The 14,923-nt window shown below is 53.8% G+C and overlaps 5 protein-coding genes across 5 annotated transcripts; 2 read left to right on the top strand and 3 right to left on the bottom strand.

Annotated features, from left to right (window-relative positions):
- Nucleotides 1-954: 954 nt before the first annotated feature.
- CH63R_09116 (Eukaryotic aspartyl protease) lies at nt 955-2,407 on the bottom strand (the record flags this gene model as incomplete). Its single annotated transcript, XM_018304090.1, has 3 exons — nt 955-1,035; nt 1,095-1,964; nt 2,018-2,407. 3 exons carry the CDS (start codon nt 2,405-2,407, stop codon nt 955-957), a joined length of 1,341 nt encoding a protein of 446 aa, XP_018156113.1.
- Nucleotides 2,408-3,761: 1,354 nt separating this feature from the next.
- On the bottom strand, nt 3,762-4,657 carry CH63R_09115 (Aminodeoxychorismate lyase; the record flags this gene model as incomplete). The annotated part of the gene is made up of 2 exons (XM_018304089.1): nt 3,762-3,888; nt 3,948-4,657. 2 exons carry the CDS (start codon nt 4,655-4,657, stop codon nt 3,762-3,764), a joined length of 837 nt encoding a protein of 278 aa, XP_018156112.1.
- Nucleotides 4,658-6,107: 1,450 nt separating this feature from the next.
- Nucleotides 6,108-8,188, top strand: CH63R_09114 (Mitochondrial import receptor subunit tom-70; the record flags this gene model as incomplete). Its single annotated transcript, XM_018304088.1, has 3 exons — nt 6,108-6,299; nt 6,451-7,897; nt 7,950-8,188. The coding sequence occupies 3 exons, from the start codon at nt 6,108-6,110 to the stop codon at nt 8,186-8,188; spliced, it is 1,878 nt and encodes a 625-aa protein (XP_018156111.1).
- A 1,606-nt stretch (nt 8,189-9,794) lies between these two features.
- On the bottom strand, nt 9,795-10,931 carry CH63R_09113 (SNARE domain-containing protein; the record flags this gene model as incomplete). Its single annotated transcript, XM_018304087.1, has 3 exons — nt 9,795-10,148; nt 10,248-10,772; nt 10,851-10,931. The coding sequence occupies 3 exons, from the start codon at nt 10,929-10,931 to the stop codon at nt 9,795-9,797; spliced, it is 960 nt and encodes a 319-aa protein (XP_018156110.1).
- Nucleotides 10,932-12,921: 1,990 nt separating this feature from the next.
- CH63R_09112 (Brix domain-containing protein) lies at nt 12,922-14,541 on the top strand (the record flags this gene model as incomplete). The annotated part of the gene is made up of 6 exons (XM_018304086.1): nt 12,922-13,256; nt 13,315-13,438; nt 13,488-13,545; nt 13,988-14,063; nt 14,114-14,223; nt 14,315-14,541. 6 exons carry the CDS (start codon nt 12,922-12,924, stop codon nt 14,539-14,541), a joined length of 930 nt encoding a protein of 309 aa, XP_018156109.1.
- Between the last annotated feature and the right edge of the window lie 382 nt (nt 14,542-14,923).

The following is a 14,923-nucleotide window of genomic DNA, read 5'->3' as shown; positions in this document are numbered from 1 at the left end:
TCGTCGTTCGGCACATTGTCATTCCGGCACTTCCATGGATTCTAATGCCTCGCCTATAGCCTCTGACCCCTTTCAACAGCCCTCCCCCCCCCAAAGAGCGACGCGCCGTTATGTTGTTTCAAGTCCTGGGCGCCGGGATGCTCCAGGATTTGGCGGGCTGGCACGAAACCTTGTTCACCGTGCTCACCATGTGCCCTCCTCGGCCTTGAGATGGGATGACAACGGCTGATTCGAAGTCGAACAAACCTTGACCGGAGCCAAGGAAGAGTCGAGGGCACCGCACTGTTGTCGTTGTCGGGCGACGTGTGATACTATTAGTCATAGCAATCGAGAGAAGGGGTTCAAACTCTTACAAAGCTGCTCGATCCGAGGATGGAAGCGGCCTTGCACTAGGTAGCGTTCTTTGTGACTTTGGCGAACCATCGAGGTCGCATACGCGGAGCATACAAGTCATCCCCAACCGTCGCTGCTAGTCATGAAATTTCGTGCACGCCGCCATGATAGAAGCCTTTTCCGATTCAGGTTGAGCCTGTCAGAAAAGAAGAAGAAATAACTCCGTTGGCGATACATGACCGAAAGCACATCGTCGCTGAAGCTACTACCCCCTTGCTCTTGGCGTAAAAAGTCATGTTGGTAGACAGTCGCCAGTATCATCTAACCCAGCGAACACGCCCTCGCATCTCCGGTTTTGGGACACCCGTCAACTCTTTTTTTGTTGTCCTTGGCAGTCGAATTTTGTCCTGGCAGTTACAGCTACATAATGTTGCCAATCTGTAATGCAGCCGGTTTCGTAGGGCAAGCTCTGTAACACATAAAGGGTCGTCATCAAATCTTCCAATTTTGTTCTTCCTCTCTAGACCTGCTAGAAAACAACACTCGGAATCTTTTCCAAGATCTTAACAACGAATCGTATTATAGCGCTCTGATTGTCGACAGTCCTCTGTTCCAACTTCATCAGGAAGACGGAGGTTCCAGGTTTTGTGGTTTCTCCATCTTGGGCACGCATCCGAACCTCGTGTTCCCTTGATCCCAGATCTGCCACAGATTAGCATCAGCTCATCACACTTCCACTCGCACTATCGACCAATACTCACCGCATAAATCGACTTCAAGAACGCACCGCCCAGAATGTCGAACGCGTTGGAGCCCCTAGACTGCACACCTCCGTACCAAAACCCGTCACCGGCCGGCGCGAATACCAAGTCCTCCTTCTGGACCTCAAACTCCTTGCCACCGACGGCGATCTTGAACTCGGGCAAGTCTTTCGTCGTGGTGCTTGTTGGGAACACATAGCCCTGCTGCTGATCGTCATACCTAGAGCCGGGGATCCCGTCGTACAGCGCCTCGCAGACCTCGTCCGAAACGAGAGCCAGCGTTGTCCCCGTGTCCGCGATAGCCGTGTTCCCGCCCCGCGCGATGGCCTTGCCGTTGACGCTCGCCGACGCCGACGGGAACATCCAGAACCCTTGCGTCGTATCAACGTCCACCCAGTGAACATCCTCCCCGGACGCCTCGACGAGTTCCACATCGACCCATCCGAACGTGAAAAACGAACGTGGCTTGCCACCGTCGCGCTCGCTGTAAAAGGCCGACGTGAACAGCTCCGCGTCCTTAGGGATGCCGCGCTGCGAGATCATGTTGTCGACGGGCGTGGCCTGCGGGTCTCGGAAACTACCCTCGCGCTGCACTGTGTTGATGGAGCTGAAAGCAAGGCCAAGAAGGCCGTCGCCCGTGCCCAGCGAGAAATGCGGCGCGAGCTGCCTGGCGAGCTCGACTACCTGATTCTCGACCGTCAGTCCGCCGAGGACGAGGTTGTCGGTGCCGCAATCGCCCGAGGCCGAGCTGCCGTCGCCGTACGAGATCTTCCACGTCTTGCCATCGAGCTTCTTGAACGTCGAGGACTTGGTGGGGTCGAAGATGCTGTGGTTGCCCTGGAGGGAGCTGCTGAGCTCGGTCGAAAAGACCTTGCGTCGCGTTAGCAGCCATCATGATAAGCGCCTTTGACCGGAATGAGTACCCAGAGATCGGAGGAGCCTGTGTCAAAGTCCAACATGAACTTTTGCGGTGGTGTTCCGATGGAAATCTCGCAGAGATACATCGAGTCGCATTGTTGGTCCTCGGCCGTGACTTCTCCGTGCTGGTCATCCTTAGCCTTCTTCATGAGAACCTGCTTCATGGAGACTCGACCGCCGACTGGAGCGTTGAAACCAGGGGCGGCGAGTCCCCTCTGAGCCATTCTTCGCGTTTGGACATAGGGGCCCGGTTTGGTCGGCTCAAACTTGAACTTATTCAGGAGATAGACATAAGACTTTGTACCATGGCGTTTGTAATTTTTGTTTGGGACAGCCGGAATCTTGGCGAGATCCTTGTCCGCTTTGAACTTGGCTTGAGCTTGAAGTGCCTCCATATCGAATGTGCAACGGGAGAAGCTCTGAGTTTTGAATGAGTAGCAAGCGGTGCGAGCTGTCACTTGGGAAGACTTGATCTTCGCTTGGCGAGCCAGGTTGATGATTTGTTACCTGCCTGGTTTGGTTCAGAACCAGAAACGTCGATTCGGAAGCGCGGCACCGGATGAACGAGGACTGGTTGGGTTGAATGTGTGATGGTTGCAAAGAAAACTGCGTCGCAAGTACTTGCAGTACAACGAGGAGCTGATATTCCACGCACTGGTGGGCCAGGGGAGGTCTTTTAAAGATAAATAGCGATCGTTTCGTTCACGATGGATCAGATGAACAAAATCAGGATTGAGTTGTTCTTAGACATGAGAAGATGACATGCCGGCAGTGGAAGTGTGACAGCATTGAGCAAGGCAGGGGAGGCGGGGCGCTGCAACTGCAAGCTTGAAACGCATCGTTCGCGGCAGCGCATTCGGACCTTTTGCCCGTGCTCTTGAGCTTTGTGAGGGGGCGAGAGACGAGCTGGCAACTCGGTCCAACCCGATGAGGCAGTTGAGAAAGACGAAGAGGGGGGCCTGGCCTACCGGTGGGGTCTAAGTTGAGCCGGCTCAAGCCTGACGATGAAGCTTTTACTCGCATGGGCAGATAGAAGTGATGCCAACGGCACGTTGCTTGGTAGCAGATCCACAGACTTGGAGGTGATCTTATCTACAGTTTCGTCTCTCTGAGCTTTCGAGGACGTTGCATCTGAGCTTCCCGGCCAAATGGCCCATTGAGATCCAGCATGGCGGCTGGCACATTTCACAGAGACTCGAAGATGAAAACAATGCGATGTTCACGAGCGCCGGGAGCGTGGGTTGCTGATATGAACGAATAAATTAGCCAAGGGATGAGGTTTCCCCCGTCGGTGATGATGTAACGGGCTGCCGCACGGTGATTCGGGGGCAGGGATGAGCTTAGCGGGCCATGTCCCGTCTTGGCGCCGATCGACTGCAGACTCCTGGATACCCTGCCAAGCACGTAGAGAGAGCCGTGAACAGGATGAGACCTATTGTTCATGTTGGAAGGCGGCCTGGGACGGAGGTTAAAATGACCATGTAATCAGTGTCAATCCATTCTGTTCTGCTTGAAGAGTTTCGTTTCGGCTTGCCATAGTAGTATCACTGACCACACACGGTTGGAATAGAGGGTGTGGTGCAGCTATTTGGAGTAAAGCATGTAGCTGATGCCTGGCAAGGACGAAGTAGCCTCTATTGCCAGAGACTATAGACTTTAACTTGACGGATACTGCGTGGTCGGCAACCCTAAGTACCTAACTAAGACTCATCACTAAGACTGTATTGAATGTCATCGGCCTACTAGTATTCAACTTGTTTTGGCAGGATCGAATCGCACTCTCCCAAAGGTGAAGCCGCGGACACCATTGCTAACCCAACATGGCTCTCCGTCCGCAATGCTGTCGGCTTTAACCTCTTCTTCCACAGCCAGACCGCTATCCCGGTTAGTCCGAAGCCATATCCAACAAAACAAGATGCGGAGCTCACGACTTACCGTTCGAGTGCCCATCTGCGGGATGTCCCGTCTTGCCCGCCGCTGCCATTTTCGGGGCTGTATTTGGCAGACACCGGCGGAGTGACCCACCTGTCGTTTCTCCAGAAGAACGGGGTCGTCAAGCTACCCTCCATGATGTTGCCGTCTTTGGAGTTGACGAGAAGGACTTCCTTGCGGTCTGCTGGAGCGATGCCGGCGCGGTCTCGGGCGGTGTCGTACATGGCTCGTTTTGTTGTCTTGTAGTGCGTGTATTCTGACTGCGGAGTCTCCGTCGTGTCAATTAACACCTCCACAGGAGACTCCTCGGACGGTTCTCCGGCCTGCTTGGAACTTCCTGGCGCTGGTAGTCGTTCCGGGAAGAGGTTCTCCAAGGGCACGGCGGGCACCGTTGACGCTTCGCAGCTGAGATGCCCTTCCGAATTCAGCAGCACCTTGACTCTCATAGCCGACTCCTTCCCGTGCTGGGCCAAGAAAGACTCAACCACCTCAGCCAGCCTCTGGAGACCGGCCGAGTCCGAAATAGCTTCGATGGCCGATGTCCAACCCCAGTAGGTGGCAGCCCGCAACATCCGATCCCGGTGGAGGTCCAGCATGTATAAGGGCGACGTCATTTTGGCGTTCCATCCCGCATTGGCCAAGCGCCTTTTGGGCACTCTTATGAGCCCTGGGTCGTACCGAAGGGACGTAAATAGCTGGAAGTCGTTGGGCATGGTGGAAATGAGCGCCGTGGAGCTGATTTATGTGATGTTGCAATTTGGTGAGAATGTTTTTAGGTCTCGGTTTGGTTTTTGATCCAATCGCCAAGAGAGACAGTGTTTGTGCATTTACAAACTGATCTTAGATGAAGAACACAGAAATGGAAAGACGGCTTGGCTTCAAAGTAAGGAACGACCACACGACCCCAAAGTTGTCAATTGAAGTACTCGCTGCGGGAAATTATTGCGCCAAAAAGTTGTACCGCGGTGATTACATAACGGAAAGTCTCTTGGTACAGCAGGCAGAGCATCCTTCAGTGCTCGCAAGACGATGCGCTGAATTATTGTTTCAAGTCATCAGACACCGTAGATTTTCCAGATTTTGTCACTCTAATGCTGAACGCTAAAAAAAGGTTAGGGGCTCGACAGGCAAGTGATTTGGTGTGGGTGATCAATGGCTGGCAAAGCGATCAGGAATCCGCGACTAGAATTCGCGATAAGGCGTACTCAACATTGTAAGAGCGTTTGCCGGGAGGCTGTTCGCTGCCATGGTCTTAAAATGCATCCGCAACAGCATTTCCATACGCCATCATGGACTATTGAAATTGTCCATAATGATCTGAATATGCAGATGGCTTGACAGCCTCGATGGGTGGCCCGATCGCCCAATTTCAGCACTTGATTAGACCTACTGCGATGAGCACAGCTCGATAGTAAAATGTGTTTGGTTGTGGGACAAAGCAAGGTCCACGTCCATGACTCCCATCACGGTGATTCGCGACTGAGAGGGAGGCGACATGTAAAGAAGACAAGACGACCGACCAGGTAGCCAAGAGTGACGGACAACCCGGAAGAGTGCAAGAACAATGCCTCTTGTGGATTCCAAACATATTAAACCATGGCCTAGCCTGGTCAATCCGAGTGCAAGCCCAGCAACGCTGGCACTCGGAATAGTTGAACCCTAGAGAACCATACAGAATGCGACAAGAAATTGCTGCTGAATAAGACCGAAGACTCAGTTTACCGTGGCATGGATGGCACTGTCAATCATCGTGTCAAAGTACCACCACGCTGGCTGACCAACCCACCCTTGCTCTGAGGATGTCGCGTACCCTCAGTGGTTACGTAGTGTGCAGATTTATGGGCGCGCCTCCCTGGCACCCCCACTCTTGAATCGCCTGAGGCCCAGTGAATGACGGCAAGCGGCCCAGAGGCAACAGCCCGGAAAAACTCCTCATGAGCTTCCCCGTCGCGCAATAATTTTTCGTCTGCGGCTACTCGGAAGCTCCTAGTCCAGCGCATCAGCACCAGCACCAGCAACGCCAACCAATCGTGCAACCCTCTACATCATCGACCAAGCCGGTCAGCCCATTAATCCCCTTCCTTTCAATCTCGCGACTTTCCCTTCCTGTAAACCCCTTGATATCTTCTTCTCTTTGACCAATTGCTTCGGCCAATTGCCAAAATGTCGAATCCCCTGCCGTCCGTGCCTCCCATGGCCAGTCCCCCGACTGTCATTCCCGTTGATTCGTCTTCTGGCCTTTGGGATCGCATCACGACCTGGGCCTCGGACAACAAGGCCGTTGTCTACACTGCTGCTGGTGTTGCTGTCGTCGCCACCGGTGCCGGTGTTATCTACTTCCTCAACAGCGACTCCGTACGTCATTCTCTCCATCTCCTTTTCGCAGCCGCGACGCCTGTCGTCATGCGATTCAATTTTTTAGCCGTCATTACCGAGATCTTGGCGCACTTTCCCGGCACCGGATAAGTCTCGACGAGAGCGAAGCTGACACCTAGCGTAACAACAGAAGAAGGATTCGACACCAAAGCTGAGCAAGAAGGAGAGAAGGAAAAGAAAGGAGGCCGAACGAAAGGCCGCGGCAGACGCAGAGAAGCAGCCCACACCTGCAGAGGCTGCTGCCCCAACGCAACCCAAGGCTGCTGCCGTCGAGACCGCCGATGAACTTCCCGAGATCGATGAAACCACTGTCGCGAGCTTCACGGCCGACCAGCGAGAGCAGTACGCCGCCAAGTTGAAGGATGTCGGCAACCAAGCATATGGCAGCAAGGACTACAACAAGGCTATTGACCTCTACTCCAAGGCCATTCTCTGCAAGGCAAACCCCATCTTCTACTCTAACCGTGCCGCCTGCTACAATGCTCTGGGCAACTGGGACAAGGTCGTCGAAGACACGACCGCCGCCATCAACCTCGACCCTGAATACGTCAAGGCCCTGAACCGCCGCGCCAACGCCTACGAGCACCTGAAGATGTACGGCGAGGCTCTCCTCGACTTCACCGCCTCTTGCATCATCGACAGCTTCAAGAACGAGAGCAGTGCGCAGTCTGTTGAGCGTCTGCTTAAGAAGTTCGCGGAACAGAAGGCCCAGGAGATGATGGCCAGCCGCCCCAACAAGCTGCCCAGCCATACCTTCGTTGGCAACTACCTCCAGAGCTTCCGTGTCAAGCCTCTTCCGGCCGGCCTGGAGGACTCTGTTGTCCTGTCCGAGGAGACCGGCAAGGGTCAACTGCAGCTTGGCCTGAGAGCTTTGGAGAAAAAGACTGGCGATGGCTACGAGGAGGCAAGAGCCGCCTTCGAGAAGGCCCTGGAGCTTGGCGACCTTGGCGAGTTCGAAGCCCTCGCTTACAACCTCCGCGGTACTTTCAGCTGCCTGCTCGGAAAGCACGACGACGCGATGACGGACCTGACCAAGAGCATTGAGCTGGACCCCTCCATGACCCAAAGCTACATCAAGCGCGCCAGCATGAACCTCGAGCTTGGCGCTCCCGAGAAGGCCTCCATGGACTTTGAGAAGGCCATGGAACAGAACAGCGAGGACCCCGACATTTACTACCACCGCGCTCAACTCCATTTCATCAAGGGCGAGTTCTCCGACGCCGCCAAGGACTATCAAAAGTCGATCGACCTGGACCGCGACTTTATCTTCTCCCACATTCAGCTCGGCGTTACCCAGTACAAGATGGGCTCCATCGCATCGTCGATGTCGACCTTCCGTCGTTGCATCAAGAACTTCAAGGAAGTTCCGGATGTCTACAACTACTACGGAGAGTTGCTTCTCGACCAGGGCAACTTCCAGGAGGCCATTGAGAAGTTCGACAGCGCCATTGACATGGAGTCCAAGACGAAGCCCATGGCCATGAACGTTCTTCCTCTTATCAACAAGGCTCTTACCCTCTTCCAATGGAAGCAGGACTTCGGCGAGGCCGAAAAGTTGTGCCAGAAGGCGCTCATCAGTAAGTGGAAGCCATGCCCACATTTGAGTTCTGCCGCTAACCCCCGTGATAGTCGATCCTGAATGCGATATTGCCGTTGCCACCATGGCCCAGCTTCTTCTTCAGCAGGGCAAGGTCACCGATGCGCTCAAGTACTTCGAGCGCGCCGCTGAGCTTGCCCGCACCGAGGGCGAGATCGTCAATGCTCTTTCGTACGCCGAGGCGACGCGCACGCAGCTCCAGGTGCAGGAGAAGTACCCGAAGCTGGCGGCCAAGCTTCAGGGCATTGGCCCGGGTGGCATGCCCCGGTAAAGGGCCACTGGCCTTTTGAACAAGAAACATGTAAAACTCACCCACTGGCGTCGTGTAAGAAGAGAGAAACACACAACTCCCAAGCACATGAGGGAGCGGATAGCCCGGACAATTGGGTTCCTGGTCGGTAATAGGGGAAAATTATCAGAGCGGGCAAGTCACCCGTTTCGCTGTGTCGTGTCTTTTTGTTTGTTAGCCGATGGCGGGGGCTTTGGGAAAGGGGAGTGAAGTCCAGGGCTGCGAACGGCTGGGAGGCATGGGTCGAACCCTTTACGTTGTACATAATCCGACTTCCCTCACTTTGCGTATATTGGTGAGAGCATTGTAGAATTAGTCCATTGTCATATGTAACCACTGTCATACCCTATCCGCGGCGCACATATCCCGGCCGTTCGCTCCCTATGATTAGTTTGTTATGCGCCTTGAACATATGTCAGACGAGGAGGAAAGAAGAGGAAGAGGCATATGCCAGCCTAGCTGCGACGCCCACCGCCGAATGAATGATTTGGTCTGTTAGAGAGGTGAAATAAAAAGACTGAATGAATCTCACTTCACCGCAAAATAACCCGAGTACACACGAATCCAACAAAAAGAGATGGACGATCAGGGAATCGAACCCTGGACCTATCGCATGCTAAGCGGTCATTATACCACTAAACCAATCGCCCAGCTGTGGATGATCTAGCCCGGACTTGAACCGGAGACCTTCAGTGTGCCCAGCCCGTCGAAGTGATTCAACGAGTTGTTAGACTGACGTGATAACCAACTACACCACCAGACCATGTTTGTTGAAGAACACTTTGGAAAATATGACTATGATGGAATGTAGTGTTGAGACATGGGGCTAGGGTGCCCGAGCGAAATTGCATGTGAGAAGGAGTGGAATGTGTGCGGGCATCGTGAGTGCAAAATTTGGCCGGTGGGGGGGGGGGGTCGCCATTTTTGCGGACGGAAGACCGGGGGTGGGTGTGTCAACAGAGGACTGACATGGGGCCCAAACCAGTCAGGTTCCTGTCATGGCCCGCCATGGCTGTCGTAGCTTTAGGGGGATAGACAGGGCTTGATGGGCCTCAACGGTTGCGGATTTGATTGTGAGAGTACAGTATTGTCGTCGATGCATGCGTATCCATAACTGGACGCCATTGAATGCGATACGTACAAGGGGGAGGAGGGGAAAGACATTGCCTGACCTCCCCTCCAAATCATCTCATCGAACGTATGAGAGAAGGAAACGCCTTGAATAAATACAGAAACATAATGTACCCCTCCCTTAGAACCTAATCCGTCTGATCGTATGAAGAGTTTGCGTACAGTAAGTCAACCGTTGGTGGGGAATCGTGGAGCCCGCCGTGTCTTATACAGGCGGCAAAATGGTGGCTTCGTCGGCGGTGAGCTGAGCTGGTTTGTGGCTGTTTTCGTGTGAGTCCGCCCTCATTAATGCCTGCTCCCACCTGCCCGAGCCATGATCATGAAATCTAAATATCGTAGTGCTTCTCTTTTTAAACTTATCGTCCCTCAATATCATAAGGAAGCGAGTCCCTCTTGGAATTAAACCCCTCCGTCGTCGTGGTGCGATTACCGAGAATGCCTCACGACAGCCTGCTTATTAGGTGTTGGTTGTCTTCTTGCCCAGTGTGAGGCCAAGGCCGACACCGAGCGCGATGACGATGATGATGAGCACGACGACGAGAAGGCACCACCACTTGAGCTTTCTGCGCCTCCTGGCGTGAGCGTTGGCTGTCTCGACCTGTTCGTTGCCCTTCTGGATGTTCTCGACCGTCTGCTGAGCGTTTTGCTCGGCGGCCTCGACGACAGGCTCCTGGGTTTCGACAAGCGTTGCCATCTCTTGGTAGAGTGTGGCCAGCTCGATAAGCGTCTTTTCGATGCGCTGCAGCTCGTTGTGGCGAGCCCTGACGTTGCCCAGAATGGAGTTGGCTTGGCCTGTCCGGTTTGATTTGAGCTGATTGTGTTGTTAGTACAGATGGCGGCGTGACCGAGGACTTCGGCAAAAAAAAAAAAAAAAAAAACCCCTCGAAAACAAAATCACTCTAAAACTTACCGCTTCCTGGAAAACACCTTCGTTGCCCCAGTCCATCTGCGTCGCCTCCTCGACTTCTGCTTCCGTCGCATCCGGGTGGACAATACGGAACTGACGGGCGATTTGGTCGCGGTAGCGGCGCTGGTAGTCCTGTTCGATCTGCTGATACTTGTTAAGTTCGGCCTTGAATGTGTTCTTCAGCGAGTTGAGCTGGGCGGTCTTGGTTGCGCGAGACCCATCCCGTGTCTTGGCCAGGTCCTTCTCGAGGGCCTTGATGCCGTCCTTGACTGCCGTGTTGCGGAGTTGCGTCGCGGAGACGGCCTGCTCGAGCTGGTAGCTGGCGCTGTTGTCGGGGGCGGCGAGGGAACGCTGGTGCAGCTGGGCGATGTTCTCGATATCAGATGTGAGACCCTGGATCTCTGAGCGCAGGTATTGCACGCGCTGGAGGAAGTCTTGCTGGCTCAAGGTGGTGGGCGCGGGCTGCTCGGCGAACTTGTCGGCCTCCCCGTAAGGCTGCATTTCGTACTGGCCTTGACCATATTGCGGCTGCTACAGAAGTCAGCGTTGGCACAATCAGCGTGAGCCTTCGCGCTGGAGTCGAAAGCAACTGAGAGAGCGACGGACCTGCTGGCTGTCGTAGTCATATCCGCTCTCGGCTTGGGGTCCCTGGGCGTAGGGGTTTTGATTATACTGTTGGTACGACATGTTGTGTACAAGCTACTGCCTGTGTGAAAAAGAAGCAGCGCGTTTCAAGTCACGAGGATTGATGGCCGGCCGTGAACGAGGAGGATTGAGTTGGGCCTCTCGTGAGAATGTTGTGGTGGTGGTGGTGGTGCCGAAGTGAGGATCTTTCGGCTGATGTTTGGTCGCTGCCAGCTTAAATGACGTTGGATCTCCCAGGCGCTGACAGAGACTGGGAAGTGCTTGAGAGACGCTGAAATGACAGTGAGGACGGACCCAATCAGGCACCTGGACCTGTCTGAGCGGATACACCGGGCGGTGTTTGTGGTTGGATGGAGACGCTGGTGAACGGGGCGCAAGTGGGCAGAGTTGGCCGATCTGCCTTCCGGGGTCCCTGTTGTTTCCCTCTTTTTCCCCTTCTCTTTTCCACTGGGAAAATCTGACAAGTAGGAGTCAAATGAACAAGCTTTTTGATGGGAGAATCACGTTTTAATGAAAGCAAGCGGGGTTTGAGGTAGTCCACAGACTCTTGATATTGTTACCAGGACACTTTTGCAAAGCCAGTTTCGGCTCACGAGCAATTCGGTCGATGGGAGAGATGGGGTGAAGCGAACACAGGGTCAGTGACATCAGAGCCTGTTGCGCCGACGTGCGGGGCGAAGCTTATTGTTATACACCGGACGCATGTTCGTTCTTCTGTCCGTCATGTTGGGTGGTCCGACGGCGGTGGGCAGCGCTGGAACAGCCCGGTAGCCGTTGGTGGGAGGCTGGAACTGCCCCCTTCTCGCACCTGGACCCGAACATGGTTGTTTTCGCTCCGCGGTCGAACAGGTGACAATTGGTAGCTCCGTCAGATGGCAATTGAACGCGACATGGACTGGATGGCGGCGGTGATGGCAGGCGTAGTCATCCATAGCTCCAAAAATAGCCCCCACGAACGAGTTGCACCTACGAATACTTGCAATTCTTCTCAACGGCCCGCCTGTCGCCTAGAAATGCACGAAGCGTTAGACTCAGACGCGCACAACCCAGAAAAGCCCATCGGCTTCGGCTCGTTCGCTGATCTCGCGGCCGGTCCCCGGCACAACGGCTAGGAAGCGTCACCAGTTCGTGGCTGTGCGCACCACCCATTTTCCTCTACCCGGTAAGTCCTAAGCCTTCCATTCCTACCCCGACGTCGCCGCTCTTTTGCCCCTCCTCTGCAAGGCGACATGTGCGCACCTCCAGTCATTCTATCCACCAGCTATGAGCGGCAGATTGGAAACCAAAAAGCCTGTCCTGGCTTCGTATCCGTGTTGCGCGTATATCGTGGCGGGGTCCTTTTCTGCAAGCAGCCCCACTGGAGCTTTCTCGTTTATCTTAGGCTTAACGTATCACTCCTCCAAATGTCCACTGCGAAAGATACCGTTTTGCTAGTTGCAACGCGTTTTCGATTGGTTCGCGACGGCTGTCGTAACAAACCTGCGATTGCGACTTGTCCGCCGCTCATTGCCCGCAGACGCCGTGCCCGCAGTCACCCGTAAGCGGAAGCTATCACTAGTCTGCTGACTCACTCCGGCACAATTGAGGAGACATGTTACCCTCGATGAAGATGTTTCTGCAGAGCACCAAATCTATCCCGATGTACTGAGTGACCAATCAACCCTTATGAGAATTGGGGCAAGCACAATCTGAACCTGGCAAAGCTCGATTGACGCCCGTGAACGAGATATTGACAATTGGTATCATGGTGCTTTGTTTCAATCACCAGCCTTCAGCCACAGCACTGTGGCTTGACTGGTGTGCAGGGGGGTGGGCTGCGCTGGTGGGGGACAGCAATTGGAACATCCCACTTATCGATAAAGAAAAAAGTTTAGGAGCGCCGGCAAACGGCGTATCGCGAATTCAACGTGAACCACACAGCATCCCCAAACCAACACCGCCCTTCTTACTCCGACCCATCTACCTTTCAGCCTTGACGATCAACGGCGCATAGCGAATCGGGCCTCGACGACTCTCAGCAAAACCGCCCACGATGATTCGCAAACAAGCGCGACAGCGTCGCGATTACCTCTACAGAAAGGCGCAGATTCTGAAGGACGCGGAGACCGGAGAAAAGCGCGCTCAGCTACGTTCTGCGCTCGCTGCTGGAAAGCCACTCGATCCCGAAATTGCACGAGACAAGACGCTTCGCAAGGACTTCCAGTATGACCAGTCCAAGCCAGAGCTAAGCGCCCAGGAGGAGATGGACTTGGACGACGAGTACTCGATGTTGAGCGGTGTCTCAGAGCCCAGGGTTCTTGTGACAACCTCGAGAGACTGTTCCAGCCGTCTCGCCGCCTTTTCCAAGGAGATAAGGCTGCTCCTGCCGTATGATGACCACATACTTCTCTCCTTGATCCCACCAGGCTAACCCAGAGACACCTAGGACGTCTGTACGCCTCAACCGTGGAAATTTGATTCTCCCAGATTTGGTGCAGTCATGCAAATCTAATGCGCTGACTGACCTCGTACTATTGCACGAACATCGCGGAAATCCGACGGCACTCACAGTAAGTTGCTTCATCCATTGGATCCTTCGTTGGCTCACCCTATAACTAGATCAGCCATCTACCGCATGGGCCGACAGTCAGCTTCAGTCTGCACAACGTTGTTCTTCGTAGGTTCACCCTTCGCACGATCGAGCAGTACGGGATTTTCTCGAAGCGGGCCGAATTCTGGCATCGCTATCCGCCAGTCGTTGTCCTTTCTCCATACCTGGTCAAGTCAGGCCTCAGTCCAATCCAAAGACGAAATTTTGAAAGAGCTGTCACTTAGTGCTCTCTATATCCATTTTACTTCGTGTTTTATTCACAAGCCACTTTACTGGACTGGGAGCACACGAATGGGGCATAGTGCTAGCATTACGCTATTTACTTCTTGGAGGGTTTCCTTTTATGTCTTTTTGGCAACATGCTACTGATCTTGACTACTGGGTCCAATTTGGTTCCACGCTAGTTATACCAGCATTCTTCAACCCCACTCTCAAGTGAGATTCAAGGAGACCATCGGCTTGCTTTATATGCACTTTCAGACAAAGAGTAATAGCTAACCCCCTGTAGGTCATGACATTCCTGGAAGTATTCGAGGCAGCGTTTCCGAAGCATACCCCCATTTGATCTTTGAGGGCTTCAAGAGGTATGTACCCTCTTGGGATCTTCGTTGACTGTTACTGACCACCCGCTTAGCCGCCTTGGGCAAAGAATAGTAAAGGTGTTGAAGCACCTTTTTCCTCCACGCGACCCAATCTCTAGCAGATCAAAAATTGGGAACAGAGTAGTTACCTTCCTAAACAACGGTAAGATTCCTCGAGGCGCCTTGTAAGCAGGTTGAACTCGTCAAGCTGATTACGTATTGGTGCGGCAGAGGACAGTATCGAAGTCAGACAGTAAGCCACTTCTCGTTTCAGGATCTGACTGGGCCAATACTGACTGACCATGATAGTCACGTTTTCGTCCGAACGTCGTATGACTCTGTCGAGCTTGCCGAGGTTGGACCACGAATGACCATGAGACCCTTTGAGATCCGTGGCGGCACCCTCGACTCGAAGGAAGGAGATGTAGAATGGCATCTCACCCACTACACACGTACTGGCAGAAAGAAGGAGTACTTGTAAGGGTGCGGCGTCGATCAACGGTCGTACCAGCAGTTCCAGAGGCCCGAAGGTCTTGATCGTATACAGTCAGAACGGTCGACAGACATCGTACAATCGATGGCTTCGCGTGATTTTTAAGCATCAACCGCGGAAAGGATCGCTCTATACATCTTCAGAGGTGGCTCTTTGGAGCCACTGGGGGCTTTAAGCCTTGGAGGTTGTACCTATATCTGCCGTCACCCCTTTGCTTCCGGAGAGAAGCGGCGCCATGAATTGCGTGGTCGTGAAGACGAGACGCGATTGAAGATACAGACGTTGTGTCGAAAATATCAAAAAATGGACGCAAGGGTTATTCGAAAGAGCAGGCCATGGAGACCAGACAGTCTGGCAAGGTGCAGGGGTG

The sequence above is a fragment of the Colletotrichum higginsianum genome, chromosome 6, assembly GCF_001672515.1.
Source record: "Colletotrichum higginsianum IMI 349063 chromosome 6, whole genome shotgun sequence".
NCBI lineage: Eukaryota > Fungi > Ascomycota > Sordariomycetes > Glomerellales > Glomerellaceae > Colletotrichum > Colletotrichum higginsianum.
Note: the sequence above shows the minus strand (reverse complement) of the source record. Positions and strands in the feature narration are given on the sequence as shown.